We start from the raw sequence: 17738 nt of genomic DNA, 5'->3' as shown, positions 1-17738 counted from the left end.
AGAGGTGCTCATCTCATGGCAAGCATAGGCGCTTCATGCAGCGCCAAGCTTTGGTTTCAATGACTTCAACAACGAACGAATGAATCGACTGGACGCATGAGCAAGTCACGCCGTCGACCGTCCATCCCGTTGCAAGCACTTCGAATCTCGCTGGCGCCAAAGGGCTCGAGAACGCCGTGTAGCTCTCTAGGACTCAACAACGTCCGAGTTCAACACATTCGCCACCGACATGGAACGACCCCCGTATCGATTCTGCGCGTTGTCTATGCCAAGGCCATGATGCCGCCGCACCAGTGGCCCAGCACACCTGAGCTGCAGTGTGTTGAAAAAATGCTAGGCTTCCATCACCACCAGCCCCTCAACTCTTTGAGCCTGGCCCACGACGGCTCCACGATCGCTGCTTGGCGGACCAGGTGCATGTCGACTGGCGTGTCTTCGACCACACTCGTCAACTATCGACAGCTCCTCCAGCACGCCTCCAATCGAAGATGGCGCTACCTCCAACGTCGCAAACAAACACGCCAGCGACCAAGATGTGTATATTTTTCGTCAAGACGACGACGGCGACTAGTCTAGTTGACTTGTTCGCAAAACGTCTTGGCGTTCTGAAACATTTGCAACCACGGGCTGACCTTGGCATCTTGAATCGCTTTGGTCTTGTACGGCCACTGGAATTTGAGCGACGTGCGCTCGGGGTGCGGCATCATGCAAAAGTGGCGGCCGTCGTCCGACACAAGCCCGGCAATGCCGTGAGGCGATCCGTTCGGGCTGAACGGGTACGCTTCCGTGACCTCGTTGGCATCGTTGACGTACCGGACGGGGGCGAGCTGGTTGTCGAGGACGTTCTGGAGGAGGCGCGGGTCCGGGAAATACGCGCGGCCTTCGCCGTGCGCGACCCAAACGCCAAGGGAGCTGCCGGCCATGCCCTTGAGCAGCACCGCGTTCGATTCTTGGATTTGGACCGTGACAAAGTTGCACACGTATTTTTCGCACGCGTTGTCAATGAACCGCGGGTTCAAATCCCCGGCGCGGTTCGAGTCTTCCACGGCCAGTTGCTCCGTCACAGGCGGATTCACCCACCCCAAGAGCGACATGAACTGGCATCCGTTGCACACGCCCAAACTGAACGTGTCGGCGCGCGCGCGGAACGCCTTGAATTGCGCGAGGACGTTCGGGTGGTACTTGACCACACCAGCCCATCCCTTGGCCGATCCTAGCACGTCGGCAAACGAAAACCCGCCGACAAACGCGACCCCGCGAAAGCGTTCGTCGAGCGCCACCGTGCCCGCGACCAGATCGCGCATCGTGATGTCCCACACTTCAAATCCCGCGAGATAAAACGAGCTGCCCATTTCACGGTCTACAAGGAAACGTCAGATGCCCAATCGCTCGCGCGCCGTCGTCATTGTCGAAAAAGACAGAGCGCCCTCGACCAAACGAAATATGGACCACCACCACAAGCGCTTCGTTTTCCAGCACATCCACCAAACAACGGCACACACACACACGTGGACGAACCTCCGTTCGACCCTTCCTCGCGCAACACGGCGACGCGGTGTTGGTGGCGCGTCGAAATCGCCTTGGGCGGCGTCGGTTCGTACGTCAATTGCCACGGCGGGATGCGGCGGTGCTTGAGGCCGTCCTGCTCTTGCTGAACATGGTCGGGGCTGCGTTGGCGCTTCTCGAGCTCGAACGACGTGGCTTCCCAAATGTCGCGCAAGTTGGCGGTTGTGTCTTCGAGGACGGTGCGGCCATTGACTTGGACGCGGACACATTGGTCGTGTTCAGTCACGTGGCCCACATGCACCAGCGGGACGCGGAGCGAGTCAAACAGCGCGACAACGTCGGCTTGGTGCGCCTTGGGCACTTGGACAACGTACCCGAGCTCTTCGGCGAACAGCACACCGAGTTGTTCGCGCAGCGTGACCACTTTGGACGGGGACGCGTTGGGTGTTGGGATGTTGAGTTGAACGCCGACGTTGCCGGCAAAGGCCATCTCCAAGAGGGCGACAAGAAGACCCCCGTCCGATCGATCATGGCCAGCGCTCAACCACCCGTTGTGCACGCACGTCTGAATCGCCTTGAATGCGTTCACAAACAGCGTCGAGTCGTCCACGTCTGGCACTTGCCGACCCACTACGCAAAAAGCCACCATGCATGAGCGGCGCGACCACCTGCATGGGATCGCACCTTGGCTAAACACTTGGGCAAGCGCCGACCCGCCAAGGCGATACTTGCCCTGGCCCAAGTCGACGTAAAAGAGGTCGCCACCGTGCGGCTTGAGGTCGGGCGTGACGGTCTTTTCGACGTCGGCGCAAGCAGCATACATTGTCACGACCAGCGTGCCAGGAGCTTTGACATTTTCCGAATCGACGCGGGCCGCCATCGACAACGAATCCTTCCCGCCGTCGACAGCCACACCGACGTCCTTCATAAACGTTGTCATGGCTTTGCAGCACTCGTACATGCGCGCAGCCTCCCCAGGGAGCTTGGCTGCCCACATCCAGTTGGCCGAGCACTTGATGTCGACCAACGACCCAGACAGCGATGCCCATACCAAGTTGGTAAGGGACTCGCCGACCGTGAGGCGCGCCATCGCGCCAGGGTTGACCAGCCCTACGCAAAAACAAGCAGTCGCATCACCCGAGAGGACTCCTCATCGACGAACGGCGGGGGCATGAAAATACCTTTTACGGGCTGCTCCCCAACAGCGGACGCACAACCCGTGTACGTGCCGGTTTCGGGGCTGCGGAAATGCGACTGCGCAATGACAGAGACGTTGGCCAGAGGCAAATGCAGCGGTCCGACGCAAGGTTGCTGCGCCACAAGACCTGTTACGCACCTACCCAGCGACTGTCAGGACGGCACCGCCCATCATGGAGCTGCTCCACGTACCGATCGACCTTGGACGTCAAGAAGCGCTTGGAACCCACCGACAAGAGGCGGAGGACGCGGCCTAGCGCGGACGGGACCGTGATGTCAACGGGGAAGACCAGTTCCCGGAGAAACGACGTCGACTCTGTCTTGTCGACAAACGTTTTTTGGGGCATCTTGCCCAAGACAAGATCGAGTTCCAAATCGACGGGGGTCGAGTTGTCCAGGGCATCGTGGAGGACAACGCGGCCATCGCCGGTGACTTGCCCCAAGAGCGAGAACGGGCAGTTTTCACGTTCGCAAATCGTGCGGAAGAGGTCGACGTCGCCCGGGCGCAGCAACAGCGCGTTGTTCTCTTGGTATTCGGCGCCCCAGATTTCAAGAACGCTCAAGGTTTCGTCGCCGATCAAGATGTTGCGCACTTCGTAGCTACCCATGAGATGCGTGAGCCGTCGCGGCCATGGAGATGGGAACGTGGAGTCGAATGGCTCCAAAAAATGCCCACAAAATGCTGATCAAGGGACAACAGTTCGTACCGAGCGCCACCGCCGTGGCCGTTTGTGGGCTCAACGATTTCTTTCAGGACGTTGCCGTTGCCGCCAGCACCTTGATCGTGGATGCTCACAATCGGGTTGCGATCGCCCAACTCGACGCAGGCTCGGATGACACGGTTCATCTTGTTTTCCATCTAACAAGACGCTTTTGCATGAGCCCGTGTCCAAGTCATGGGGACAGCAACGAAAACAGCTCGCGCGACGCTAGAGACAATTGCACAAACACTACCTCGGCGTCGCCACGCTGGACAGCATTAAAGTCCAATTCGGCTGTCTTGGCGTCCTGGATGCGACTGGAGGCAGCTCCACCGCCCATCCCAATGCGGTAGCAAGGGCCACCGACCTTGACGACCCACATGTTGGTTTCCGCGTCACCCTTGGAGCAGTGCGTCGCGTTCAATTGCCCGACCCCAGCCGAAAACATGATCGGCTTGATGTATTCGCGGCGTTCGCCGTTGGGCAGCACCATCCCAAACGAGCGAGCAAACCCAGATACGACGGGCTCGCCAAACTTGTTGCCGTAGTCCGACGCTCCGTTTGAAGCTTGAACAATAATGTCGCGGGGGTGTGCCAAGTTGGACGGATATCCCACGCTCTTGTCTTCCCAGGGGAGAGTGTAGTTGTCCAAGAGCAGGTTGCCAACAGAGTATGCGCTCACCTGGAAGTGGTCGTGAGATCGTCGCCGCGACAAATCGGGTAAGCAATGGCTCGATTTTGCACCAGTTCAATGTGTCAACCGTCAAAATTGGCGAAAAAGACGTGAAAAACCATGGAAAAGATCGACACATTGCACTGAAAAATCGGGGAAACGATCGAAATCGTCATATACGTGTCATCAACCGGATTGGATCGATAGACAACGGTAAACAGACACGATAAAAAGTTGACAAAATTCGTCCAAAATGATCGACCAACTCGTCAAAATGAAAAATACATGTACATACCCCGGCAACAACATGGGCACCGCGGCCAGTGGCTTGGACGTCGCGGATACGGCCGCCCGTGCCAGTTTCAGCACCCGGGAAGGGCGCGACGCCGGACGGGAAGTTGTGGGTTTCGGCGGTCAAGAGGACGTGGCTGGTCAAGTGGCGTTCTTCGAGGGCAGACGGGTGGCCGACGTGCGAAGGCGCAAGGGTCTTGATGGGCGCGCCTTTGATTACACTCGAGTTGTCGTGGAAGGCAATGATCGAGTTGCCTTTGTTTGCGTCCGTCAAGGTCGACTTGACCATTTTGAAAAGAGTTTCGGGCATTTCCACGCCGTCGATGACGATCTTGCCGCCAAAGAACCAATGTCGCGAGTGTTCCGAGTTGGACTGGCCCATGTCGAAGCATTCGACGTCGGTCGGGTCGCGCTTGAGCTTTTCCTTGAACAAGTTGGTGTAGTACTCCAAGTCCCATTCATCGAACCCGAGACCATTCTCGGCGTTGATCTTTCGCAGCGCTTCCTTGCCTTCCGTCATAATGGGCACGCGCTGGACAGGCTTGGGCGCCTGCGCAATGCCGAACGACGTGAGGGGCGTTTCGTAAACTTGTTCCGTCATGCGATCCATGTGGGCGGTGAGGAACGCAGACTTGAACGCGTCCGTGAGCTTGCCGGCCTTGCCATGGAAATGAAAGATGCGGCTGCGCTCGATACGCTTGATCTTTGTCAGACCGCAAGCATGGCAAATCGAAACCGCGTTACTACTCCACGGCGTGCTGAAGCTCAAGCGGGCGCCGATCTCGACGACCCAAATGTCGGCCAACGCCTTGGCAGGCGCTGGGTAGAACGGCTTGGATCCGTACTTCTCGGGCTCAAACGTTTCGCTGAGCAACCATGTGAGCGCGGATTCTTCCTCGACCGTCAATGGCGCCGCGCCGGCGTCGAGTTCGACATAAAAGCACGACTCGGTTTGAACGTTCGCGACAACCTCTGCCCACGTCGACTTGAACGTCGACGTGACGTGCTCCGACCAGAACGGCGTGCGGAAGTACGTCAAGAGGGAGGAGGCTCCTTTCATCTTCTTGGCTAATGGAGATTTGCGGGGCGAAGGCAACGACATGCTCGATGGGAATCAGTGGATTGGGACGTTCCTCTATCGATTCCTCCACGGTCACGTGAGAGGTGCGAGTCCAAATTCGCATAGACGAAGCATGTTTGATTGAATGTGGTCTATTACATACAATTCAGAGTATAAAAGATATATCTGGCGAGTTGTATGTTGATACAACAAGCAAGTAAGTTTTGGATGTGTCGTGCCAAACCGGGAGGAGTTTAACGTAAACTGTAGAAATGGATATGGTATCGATTCAGACAGGGATGCCGCCGATGCTAGCACGGGATTGGTGGATGGCTGTCCGCCAATCGTTGCGGTTGTTTCGAGTGGGCGTTATCCATTGAATTTCTACCAATCACTTTCAAGTGTTCGTTTCAATTGTCGGCTACAATTGAAACGAACAGTAGGTGGACGTCGTGAACGCGCTGGTAGGTAGATTCTTTCAACAACGCGAAGATGACGCGACAATTTACGACTCGTTCCCATTGTGTTTGGTTCGCAGGCGATTGTTGCACTGGATGGGCCACTCTTGGACGTGGAGTTGCTATCAAATATCGCAATGTACTTGCACGGGTTTGTGGCGAGTTTTGACATCGACGTCATTTACATGTGGCAAGCGAGCTAGGATATTTTGAAATTTTCTCGGTCATCCGGCGCGACTTTGGAAATATTTCGAGCGAAACCGAAACGTGCTCCCACGTCACATGGCGCATCGAATGCATCCAGGAAGAATGGATGGGAGCGGGCCGTGCATGGACGACGCGCGGCCGGTCTCTATCACGCATGCCGCTCACTTGCAAGCGGCATCATGCTCGAGCCAGCAGTCGTCCTCCGTGCTTGGCAGCACGTGGATGTACATGCATGCGACAGCGTGCCGTATTGTCAACGTTACTGCGTTACTGCACACACGAGTCGGGCACGATTTATTGCTTCTTGACGGGCAGACCCATTGCTTTCTTCACGATGCGGTTCTGCTCCAGCACGTGGACAGCGCCGTAGCCGGTGGCGGGGGCGGCCGAAGTCGGGCGACCAATGTACGTCGCGCGTCGCGAGTCTTTCGAGATCGTCGTCAACGCGGTTTCGATACGGGGAGCCACATACGACCAGAACCCCATGTTTTCAGGCTCTTCTTGGGCCCACTTGATTTCGGCGTTCTTGTACTTGGCAGCTTGTTCAGCCACCTTGTCAAACGGGAACGGCGCGATCTGCTCCACGCGCACCAGAGCAATGTCCTACAAGCCACGAGCGTGACTCGAGTGGTCGCATGCGACTCGACGATACCTTAATGCCGTGTTCTTCACGCTCGGCAGCCAGCTCGTAATAGAGCTTGCCCGTGCAAAAGACAACGCGCTTGATCTGGTCGTCGGCAACGAGGTTTGTGGCGGGATCCGGAAGCAAGCGGTGGAACTTGGTGCCGGGGCCGAGGTCGGCCAAGTTGGACGAAGCTTGCTTGAGGCGCAGAAGCGACTTGGGTTGCACCGAGATGAGGGGTTTTCGGAAGTCGCGGTGGATTTGGCGGCGCAGCGCGTGAAAGTACTGCGCGGGGGTCGAGCAATACACGACTTGCCAGTTCGTTTGTTGAATTTGCATGCGATTCGACTCGTCCATGGGTGGCACAATATTCGGGTCGTCGTCCGTTTGCTGGAGGAATCGTTCGATGCGGCACGAACTGTGCTCGGCGCCTTGTCCTTCGTACCCGTGGGGCAGCAGCATGACGAGGCCGCTTTGGCGCATCCACTTGTCTTCGCCGGCACTCAAGAATTGGTCGACAATGATCTGCGCGCCATTGACAAAATCACCAAATTGCGCCTCCCACATCACCAACGCGTTCGGGTTTTCCAACGAGTACCCGAGCTCAAACCTACCCAAACGACATGACCACGGCAATCCCACCTTGTGGTGGCGCCTTACCCGAGGACAGCAAACTCGGACAGCGACGAGTTGGACGCAACAAACGGCGCTTGCGTGTGCTCGCCCGGCGTTGTGACGGCGGTCGCGGGGTTGACGGACTTGGCCAGCGTGTTCAACGGCACATACTCTTGGTTGGTATCTTGGTCGTGCAAGACAGCATGACGGTGGCTGAACGTGCCTCGTTCAACGTCTTGACCGGAAATGCGCACATGGTTGCCTTCGAGGAGGAGACCGCCCCAAGCAAGCGCTTCAGCGGTACCCCAGTCGAGTCCTTCGCCCGACTGGATAGCTTGAGCTTTGGCAGCCAAAATACGCTTCAATTGGGCGTTGAGCTGGAATCCGTCCGGGATGGCCGTGAGGCGCTCGCCAATGTGTCGGAGTTTGTCCAAGTCCATGCCGGTCGTACGAATGCGCGACTGCTGCGTCGGGCTCTTGAAGGACTCCCACTTGTTGGCGAGCCAGTCGCTCTTCTTGCTGTCTTCCCACGTTTTGGACTCTTCAAACGTTTCGCCGTAAAAGTCCCACACCTTTTGAATGATCGCGTCCGTCTCGGCCTTGGTCGCGACGTTCGACGCGATGAGTTGCTCCGAGTACGAGTCCAGCACGCTCGGCATGCTTCCAATCTTCTTGTACATGAGCGGCTGCGTGAAGAACGGGTTGTCGATTTCATTGTGGCCGTATTTACGATAACACGTCAAATTGACAATCACGTCCGAGCGCCACTTTTGACTAGGCGTGGGTCGTGAGCCGTGCATCGGAATCAAGAAAAAGCGTACCGCCATTCCGCCGCCAACTCGAACACCTTGACCACGGCCAACGGATCGTCGCCGTTCACGTGGAAAATCGGGACGTTCATCGCCTTGCCGACGTCACTGCAGTACTGCGACGACCTAGTTGTGGACAGCACACGTGAGTCGATCGCTCGAACTGCGTTGATTCGCCCGTATCAATTTGACAACAGATGAAGTGCGTGGCCAGACCAGGCTCCGAGCTCACACGGCAGACACGTCAGTGAAACGTGCCACATTCAACACCTACCGCGAGTTCTTGGGGTCGGTGGTGAACCCGATTTGGTTGTTCACTACGACATGGACGGTGCCGCCCGTGTCGTAGTTTTCCAATTCAGCCAAGTGCATGGTTTCGTACACAACACCTTGTCCGCTGAACGCGGCGTCCCCATGAAGTAGGAGCGGCATCACCTTGGTGTCGGCGTCATCGTCATTGCCCAAGTAGAATTGCTTGGCGCGACACTTGCCGACCACGACAGGGTTGACTGCTTCCAAGTGGGACGGGTTTGCCACCAAGCTCAAGTGGACCTTGCGGCCATCGGGGTACGTGCGATCGAACGACGTGCCCAAGTGGTACTTGACATCGCCAGAGTTACTCCAGTCGGCGTGCTCTTCGCTGTACTTGCCCATATCGACGTGCGTGCCCTGGAATTCCTTGAAGATTTGGTGGATCGGCTTGCGGATCACGTTCGACAGCACGTTCAACCGACCACGATGGGGCATCCCAATCACAACGTGCTCCATGCCCTAGACGATTCGGTCACAACGCATGCAACAGCATCACAGGACGAACCAGCTCCGTCGCGCGATCAATCATGTACTTGAGGCCCGGGATCAGCGATTCCCCGCCGTCCAAACCAAACCGTTTGGTAGTGTTGTACTTGTTGCCCAAAAAGCGCTCAAACACCACCGAAAACGCAAGCCGTTCCAGAATGTGCATCTTCTTCTCCTTTGTTTCGTCTTTCTTGACCAGAGATTCCAAGTGGGTGCGAATCCAATTGCACTTTTCACGGTCCGCGATGTGCATGTATTGCTACAACACGCGAGATGAGCTCTGCGGTGGACGAGGACGGGTGGGGTTCGCCTACCACGCCGATCGAGCTCGTGTACGTCTCCTTGAGGCGCTGCAAGATGTAGCGCAAGGTTGGGTTTTGGCCGTCGCTCAATTCTTCGAGGAAGCCCGTGACGCCCGACGCACTGCATGACGTAGGTCAGAATGTTTTGCGTGAATGACACACGGTAGGGGGCACGTGGGAGCATAGACGTGCTGCAAGGTTAGAGTCCACGTACAAGTTTTTAGGGATCGCGATCGTCTTGTCCAAGTCGGCTTCCGTGAATCCATACATGGAAATGTCGAGTTCGGGAAGGGGCGGGCGGACGTCCAAGCCCAACGGGTCCAACCGGGCGACTTCATGTCCACGGCTTTGATACGCGCGAATCAAGTAACTCAAGCCCAACGCGTGGTTCACGTCCGTGGACGAGCTCGCGGCCGCAGCGCCGGAACGCGCAACAGGAGTGACACCAGGTTGAACAGTCGGGGGAGGGATAAACGCCTCGCCTGGCAGCGCACCTTGTTCGACTTGGCGGAAGTACACGTCCCACGACTTGTGCACGCTATTCACGCATGATTGACAGCGACACGTTGATATCACGTGCGTCCGTACCTTTTGGGGTCTTGCGTCCACGTCTTGTACATTTCGTCAACGTAGACGTTGTTAGTGCCGCTCAAGAAAGATTCGGACGGGTGCGGTGCCGACGAGAAGGCTCTCGCCGGGTGGGATGCATTCGTTTGCACGATCGTGCGGCGCAGTAAGCGCGAGGCGGACGCGAGCTTCCCCCACTGCGTCATTGGTGTCGAGGCGGTCGAATCGATTCTGGCCGCAAACTGGGGCGTCACCCACGATATTCAGCCAATCATCTGTCGAACACGTATTCTTTTCAGCCAATCATATTGAATTATCCACTGAGATGTGCCCTGCCACTCACTTCATCCGACGGACCAATCGTATCGCGAGGATCGAACCTTGGATAGTATGCAGAAGGTACTAATAGTAGGTACTAACTGGAACTTTGTCTATCACTAGTACCTCTAGTACTTACATACCTCTCAGGTTGTTGAACGACAGTGATGGAGTACGAACGAAAATTCGTACTAGTAGTACTAATACTGGTAAATTCCCAACCCTCGATGGCGATGATGTGGAGCTCGAGCAGAACTCTCGAGTCGTTATGGGAGGCAAGTCGTCGCAATGTGGCAGGGAGGGATGAAAAGAGAACGACAGACAACGGCCGTTGTGCTTGCCGAGTTCGTGTATGCGTGGCTGCCCTCCCCAAGGACACGACAAGACGCAAGGGGCACAACAGGTCGAATTTTCTCAAGAGCGGTGGTTGACAACACTGAACTTCTTCGCAACGCACGCGAGATCCAACCCATGGATCTCGCGCGCGATGCAAAGGAGTGGACGAAACAGTCAGGTGGAATCGTGTACATGCATATTTGTCGTGTTTCCAGGGATTCTAGGCGATACGAATCTACTTGGCGATGGTCTTGACAGCAGCCTTGACCCCGACTGGATGCTTCAAGTGTGAGTACACTTGGTCCACGTCTTGGATGAACCGGAGGTAGTTGACGTCGGGGTTGACTTCGCGGCCGTGGCGGACGCAGTACGTCGACGTGAGAAGTGAAATTTCCTGCGGGGAGCATTCGAGTTGCATCATGTCGAGCACGGACGCGAACTGGGTCTTGGTCACGTGCATCAGGCAATTCCGATCGTAGTCTTCAAAATACGGCTTGATATGCAGCCTAAACCACTTCATTCCGCTACTGCCGACGCCCACAGGGAATTCTCACCGCTTCACGTCCACGGTCGTTCGAATTCGTCCAAGAAGGGCGTCCAAGGCTTCAGATGGCTTAGTTACGGCAATGTCATCTCGACAATCCTGATACATGCTCACGGAGGAGATGTTATGAGCAGTACATTTTCTCGTTGTGGAAACTCACCTCAACGTGGGCGGTGGACTCGACGGCCGTAATGAACGCTCGGTAGTTGATCAAGTCGGGCTTCGTCGTCGATTGGAAAGCTTTGTTCAGAGTGAGGACGTCGTTCGCATCAACATGGAGCCCGCTACGGTTGATCGCCGTGTGGAACTTGGCCACCGGGATGTCCCCACAGCGCAGTCGGTCCGTCTCGGTGAAGAATTGCTTGAGCCGGATGCGTTTCGTGTCGGTTTGCAATCTACCACACCGACAACGAGTCAATATACAAGAAAAAACAATGAAATTCAGCCAATCAAACCCAGTAATTTCGAGAAAATGGTATCGAATCGAAAAATACAAAAACGAATCAAATCCATATCGCATCCACGCCAGCCCTGTACCGAATATCCTTGAGCAGCGCCTCCAGCGCGACGGCATGCGCTGGCTTTGCGTGGCGGCGGGTGGACTCCGCCGTCAATGGGTCTCCGTGTCCATGTGCCTGGCGCAAACGGAATTCCCTAGCCCCTGGATATCGTCGTTGTGAGAATCTCAAGTCCAACATCGTCGTACCCGGCAACACCGTCGTCGACGATGCGTCGTTGCCCGGGGCAAGGTTGGTCAATGCTGATAGAAACGCGCGGTAGTTGACATCGCACGTCGAGCTCACACCCAAGTGGGGTGCATTGCCGCGCTCGGAAAACTTGACCGTGAGCAACCGTGTCGTCGTTGGATTCGATGGCAACAGGTTCACCATCGACAACACCCGCTGAAACTTGGACGCCGACACGGATCCTTGGTTCGACAAGTCAAAGTCCTCAAACGGTGGTTGAATGTCCAAGCGTTGTTGCTGGATAATCGTCGCCATCTCTTGCAAGGCTGCCACAACACTGGCTTCGTCTTCCGGTGCGAGAATCTATTCCATGCGGCCGGTCACGAAAGTCGAGGGACATGAAGCGCCATCGAGCGTCCGATCTCCAAACGCACAGTGTCAACGACGGCGTCCGTCTGCTCCGCAACCTCGATGGCTTGGCGAATGTCCTTGGTGGGATCTCGTTCAAGTCTATTTCCACGATGAGTTGCGCCGACCTAGCTCGTCCTACCCCTTCACAGTAAAGACTGAGTCGATTTCATCGGCGAAGCGCGTCCATGCAACGAGCGCGGCGCCTTCGACGTCGCGGTCCGAGGCATACTTGAACTCGTCGGACAGGACGGCCACGTCCGCATTGCTCAAAACAAACCCCGCGGCATTCAACCCCGCCGCAAATTGGGACCTGTTGGTAAACCACATCACGACATGCCTCCAGTTATGTGCCACGTGTATCTCAAATCCCAAGGCCAGCTCAAGCGATAACGAGGATGGGCTCGCCCATTCAACACTGCATGCGCAGAAATCCGTTCAAGGGCATGCGAACGGCATGAGGTCGATCGTCGCCAAGACGATGTCCGACGAAAGACCTGACTGCGCAAGGTACGTGGCACGGCATTTCGAATCCGATACACGGCGCATCGTTCAAAGCGCGAGAAACGTACCGCGTGATTTTGCCCTTGCGGAGCTTGTCGCAGTCGCGAAAGTACTCGTCGATGCGGATCCGGTCGCGCTTGGCTTTTTGTTTGAGATATCGCAATAGCATGGGCAAGGTGCGTTGGGTGTTAGCTTCGGACACGTGACCGTCAGCTTTCGGCGAGTGGCCGGTCAAGGGCGTCGCAGCAGCAGGCGTCGAGGCAGTGGCCGACAGGCGGCGCTGGAACTCGTCCAGGTCCAAGCAAAACGTCTTAAAGTTCACAAACGCTTTGTTGTCGAACGCGAGGCGAGATGCCGGCAGCGTATTGAGGCGCGTGCTGGCGTATCGTTTCAAGATGGCTTGTTTCTCGTCAGCCGAGGTCAAAAACATGTTGTACATTGCCAGAACCTACGCACGCGCGCATGTCATTCGCGTGCGACACGATCGACGAGTTGATGGATGGCGATAGCATCGATTCGAGCCACCCAAAATGCTCCCGTGGCTCCACATGGACCATGCCACCGTTTGAAGTTCAACCTGCGACACCAAACAACCCGACGACACGCCATGGCCAATCACAACGACGGCAAACAACCCGACGACACTCCATGACCAATCAGAACGACGGCAAACAACCCGACGACACTCCATGACCAATCAGAACGACGGCAAACAACCCGACGACACTCCATGGCCAATCCGAACGACGGCAAACAACCCGACGACACTCCATGGCCAATCCGAACGATCGATGGCAACAACAATCCCATGGCGCCACGTCAGACACCCACTGGTTCGCTCAACAAAGGCCACTGAAGTCATAAACGACATGCCGCGCCGAAACGTACCCGGGCAAACTGCTCGCAAGTGACACACTCGGTTTTCCCTCGGTCAAAGTCGCAAAAGAGTGGTTTGAGGAGGATGCGGCGGGTCGCGACAGTGTGGCTGAGTCGGGTCATCACGTCGTTCCATGACGCAGCTTCGGCGTCCGTGAGATCACCGCGGGTATCGCGGGTACATGGGGCGACTGGAAGCGGTGCAACGTCGACATGCACTCGTTCGTCGTCGCTGTCCCGTGGAACGGGCAAGATGGAACTCACGCTCTTGCAAAACGCAACGTAGTCCACTTTGCGTTCGTGGCTTGGGTGTGTGGACGGCACGCTGTAAGCAGTGACGAGAAGCTCGAGGTCTTTTTCCGTGAGCGCGCCAAAGCAAACTTTGACAGCGCGTTGGAACTGGCCTTCCGCGCACTTGCCAGAACGCATCCGATCGTAGTCCGTAAAGAAGTTCTTCATGCGAATGCGGTCGCGCGCGACGATGTCTCGTAACGGCCCTTCCACGGCCTCGACGTCGGTGGCGCTGGTTTGGTTCGACGTGCGGCGCCGCGGGCGCGGCGACGAGCTGTTGTTTCCCGACGAGTCGGAGCCTGCGCTTGACGATCCTTGCTGAAGGTCCCAGTGCAGCTGTCTGTAGTTGACGTCCAACGGCCCTGCGCCATACGCTTTGACGATCGCGTCCACTTCCCGCAGCGAGACTTCGCCGATCACCGACGCCAGATCGCGCACAAACCGCGCTTTCGTCACAACGCCCGAGTTGTTCTTGTCGAAGTCATGGAACACGTCTTTCAGCACAACGCCCTGCGTGGAAAACATTCGAGATGAGGGCACAAGTCATTCGTGGCAGCACACCACAGTGGAGGCTCCGTGAGCGAGAAGGCAGACGCACCTTGGTGCGAACGGCCGTCGCGAGCTTGTCCTTGACGGATCGCAACGCTTCGTCGTCGACAAGCACGTGCTGAACGGTGACGGACGACGACGCGGTGGCTTTCGTCGGCTTGGACGGGGTTGTTGTCAGGTGTTTCTCAGCGTTCTTGATCGTGCATGGCTTGTCGATGAGGTCGCAGCATCGCCGGTAGTCGATGGTGCGTGGGTCGTCCGGAAGCCTGTACTTGGTGACCAAGAGGTCTATTTCGCCTGGCGAGAGGCGGATTCCACTCGCGTCGATGGCGCGCGTGAACTGCTCCGTCGTGATTTTCTTGGTTTTGTGCACATCAAACGTTTTCATGAATTCCTCGAGACGAATGCGACGCTGGCTGCATGCGGTCCGGAGCTTGGCCTTGACCAGACGGTACTCGGCCTTCGACATCTCTCTCTCTCTCTCGAAGCTGAACGCGACTGCGCCGACGGCGTATTTATAACTTTCGCAGCAGTTAAAGCAAGCCGTCGACAGCGCTAAAAATAAGATCCTGGCGCACATTAGAATAAGGAGCGCCTACCTCGCCCCAAGTGCATCCGAACGTCCGATCGGCAGCGCATCGCCAATCCGACGGACGCTGACAGGACGGCGCGGGCCTCTCCACTTGATCGTCTCCTTCGATCATCGGAGTTGAAGTCGAGGCCTTGCGTTAGTTCATAAAAACGTAGCCAAGCGAGTTGTTTTGGCGCCCAGGTCGGTGTGGTGTGTGTGAGCTCCTAGCGTTAGGCAAAAAGAGCAAGAGAGCGAGGCCGGTGGGGCAGTGCCGACGCGGCGACTTTTTCGAAGTTCCAGCTGCGCCAAAGGACCTGGAACCCGCAAGAGCTGTTTGCATGACGGACGTCGGCCAAGTAGTTGAGCCCATGTCATTTTTGTCGCAGCGATGTGTTTTGTGTAAAACGTAAATGGAAATTAAGTCAACTTGACGCGCCGGAGCTTACATGCCGTCGACAGCCGGGACAGACTCCATGAACCGAGTGGTTTTCGAAATGTGGATGTTGCCGTAAGGCTTGGGCTGGTCGACATCGATGAAGTCGAGTGTTTTGAGCTGCAGCATTTCGAAAAACAGCGCGGCTGCTGTTCGTCGACTTCGCGTTGTTTTCGCCAGGGCTTTGTACGACACCGTCTCCTAGCCATTCATCGTCATTGTCAACATGGCTCGGCACGAACCACCATAAATTCAGCTCCTCACCTTGTCTTCGAGAGCCTGCCGCAGTACGCGGAGCACTTTGACCGTGTGGGGATGCCATTTGTGGTCCACTGCCGTCGTTGTTGCAGCCGCCGACTCTTCCAATGTGCCCAGATTCGCCTGGATATCGTTGACGGGTGCCAGAGTCAAGTCCAAATCAAGCCCCAGATGGACGGCGTCTTCGTCCACTTCTCTTTCCTCTTCTTTTTGCTCATCGTCGTCGCGCATCTCGATGCCATGATCCAGCGCTTCCAGCTCCTGTCCACCTCCAAATTCAAATTCGTCCGCGTTGTTCTGGTCGACTTTTTCCGCTGCGTGCGGGACCAGGTCGTCTTCGTCCTGTTCGGCATACGATCCAGCTCCCATGTGACTCTGGCGCCGCATGCGTTCCACGGGCGCGTCGTCGCCATCCTGGCGCTTCTCTGCAGCGGCCTGCAACGATGCTGGCAACTTGTGCTGGTTCATCGTGACCTTGAACATGTCGAGCAAAGCTGATGACAACGACACTGTCGATGGCGCACTCAGCCGCGTCCATGGCGAGCTGTCGGCCACTTTTTGCCGCTTCTGCGACACATGTCCGCGCACGCGCACGATATCGGACACGTCTTTTAAGCCCTAGACGACCAGCAATGAACAACATGTTCGCCGCTTTCAAAAGACCGCACGCACCTTTTTGATGAACGCAGACGAGAGCTCGGTCATGGAATCCCGGCCAATCTTGCGCTTGCGCAGCTTCTTCTGCGACGGCGCTTGCGGCTCCAGGCTATTTCCGTCCTCGTCGATCGCGAAATCGATCGACAGGTTCTGCGAAGATGCTTCCTCGGGTCGTGGCGGCGTAGGCGGCATCTCCATGCCATGGTCAGCGTTCGAGTCGTCAGGGTTCATTCCCATCTCTATGTCTGGCACGTCCGCGTTCATGTCGAGGTCGTCCTTGTCCGTCTGGAACATGTCAACGTCGTCATCAGGTTGAGGCTTGTTCACGTCCGTGTTTGAGTTGTCCAAGAGCATGCTTGTGTCTTGGGCAACGACGAGCCCACTGGGGTCACCGTCACGCGCGCGTTCGATGTCGCTTATCGTACTCGAGTCCAACTAGACGTATCGACGACATGAGAGAAACGGGGTACGAAGTGGCATGACCTACTTCCTGGTTGCTGTCAATGTCAAAGGCCTGCCAATCGCCACCGCCAAACGAATCTTCAAACGAGTCTGCGCACGAGACGATGAGCGTTCAAGAACGACGGAGCGTCGAGGACAATGCAAGCCTACCTGTTCCACCGAACGAGTCATCTTGCGTCCGGTCGGTAATGTCGGCCAACGTGATGTCCTGCCGCCGCGCTTGCGTTTGAGACGGGGTCGTCATCCACTCCGTCAAGGAAGGGGCGACCAATGCACTGCACGTATGTGAGACTCACGGGATGTTTGGGGGACGAGAGTTCGTGCGATGGAACGTACTGGATGTCGTAGGGAATGTGCGCGTCGAACTCACCGAACGATGACACGTTGATGGAGCTCGGGTTCGCAGTCACTTGCTGTTCCGGCAAATCGACGACACCAGGTCGAAATGCCATTTTGATCTTGACGAGAGCTTCACTGCAGTCGGAAAAGAGGTAGTTCACCTTGCGGCTGTAGATGCGCGTGACCCCAAGCAAGAGGTGACCAGACACACGCAGCGCGAGTGGCACCACTGGGTTTGCAATGGAGTCGGCGGCTTGCCCCACATCAGCTGCTGTGATGGTGGCCTTGGTCAACTTCTTATCCCAATGTGCAGCTAGCCATACTTGACCGAGTGGACCCTTCTTCGCGAGGATGAGCTGCGAGTAGAACATGGCGGCGGCGGACTCGAGTTCCCGCCCTCGTCACTGAAAATGGTGGAGGGAATGTATATAAATATGGCAATTTATTCTTGAACACATACAAATGCCAAGAGATCTCCAACACGAATTTGAAATTCGTTGCACATTTGTATAGGGTTTTGTATACCTCATCCCTTCGCGCGCCATACACTATTTTATTTTTTACAGTTAACATTTATCATGAATGTTGGTCTTTCAATAGAATTCACCTCTACGATTGGCTATAAATGCAAACTCGTTCCGATATTATAGCAAATCAAATGCCGACACAGCAATGAAAGTGATTCATTTATATGCGATGC

General features: G+C 56.2%; 4 protein-coding genes across 5 annotated transcripts; all 4 read right to left on the bottom strand.

The window, feature by feature from the left end:
- Positions 1-495: 495 nt before the first annotated feature.
- H310_06962 (phosphoribosylformylglycinamidine synthase) lies at positions 496-5527 on the bottom strand. The gene is made up of 8 exons (XM_008872224.1): positions 4373-5527; positions 3658-4086; positions 3411-3562; positions 2896-3303; positions 2688-2842; positions 2191-2616; positions 1519-2136; positions 496-1360 (listed from the first exon to the last, which is right to left on the bottom strand). The coding sequence occupies exons 1-8, from the start codon at positions 5468-5470 to the stop codon at positions 573-575; spliced, it is 4074 nt and encodes a 1357-aa protein (XP_008870446.1). The 5' UTR covers positions 5471-5527; the 3' UTR covers positions 496-572.
- Positions 5528-6172: 645 nt separating this feature from the next.
- On the bottom strand, positions 6173-10029 carry H310_06961. Of its 2 annotated transcripts, XM_008872222.1 has the most exons (9): positions 9828-10029; positions 9454-9777; positions 9252-9360; positions 8957-9196; positions 8414-8910; positions 8152-8265; positions 7376-8104; positions 6746-7325; positions 6173-6696 (listed from the first exon to the last, which is right to left on the bottom strand). In XM_008872222.1, the coding sequence occupies exons 1-9, from the start codon at positions 10010-10012 to the stop codon at positions 6388-6390; spliced, it is 3087 nt and encodes a 1028-aa protein (XP_008870444.1). In that variant the 5' UTR covers positions 10013-10029; the 3' UTR covers positions 6173-6387. The 2 variants fall into 2 exon arrangements, with proteins under 2 accessions (XP_008870444.1, XP_008870445.1); XM_008872223.1 differs by having other exon boundaries at positions 6746-8104.
- Positions 10030-10695: 666 nt separating this feature from the next.
- On the bottom strand, positions 10696-14898 carry H310_06960 (hypothetical protein; the record flags this gene model as incomplete). The annotated part of the gene is made up of 10 exons (XM_008872221.1): positions 10696-10966; positions 11015-11103; positions 11165-11399; positions 11542-11665; positions 11711-12053; positions 12125-12200; positions 12241-12411; positions 12671-13050; positions 13491-14279; positions 14368-14898. 10 exons carry the CDS (start codon positions 14896-14898, stop codon positions 10696-10698), a joined length of 3009 nt encoding a protein of 1002 aa, XP_008870443.1.
- A 433-nt stretch (positions 14899-15331) lies between these two features.
- Positions 15332-17409, bottom strand: H310_06959 (hypothetical protein; the record flags this gene model as incomplete). The annotated part of the gene is made up of 6 exons (XM_008872220.1): positions 15332-15523; positions 15587-16198; positions 16253-16672; positions 16725-16789; positions 16850-16974; positions 17036-17409. The coding sequence occupies 6 exons, from the start codon at positions 17407-17409 to the stop codon at positions 15332-15334; spliced, it is 1788 nt and encodes a 595-aa protein (XP_008870442.1).
- Between the last annotated feature and the right edge of the window lie 329 nt (positions 17410-17738).

This window comes from Aphanomyces invadans (assembly GCF_000520115.1).
Source record: "Aphanomyces invadans strain NJM9701 unplaced genomic scaffold supercont1.12, whole genome shotgun sequence".
NCBI lineage: Eukaryota > Oomycota > Saprolegniomycetes > Saprolegniales > Verrucalvaceae > Aphanomyces > Aphanomyces invadans.
Note: the sequence above shows the minus strand (reverse complement) of the source record. Positions and strands in the feature narration are given on the sequence as shown.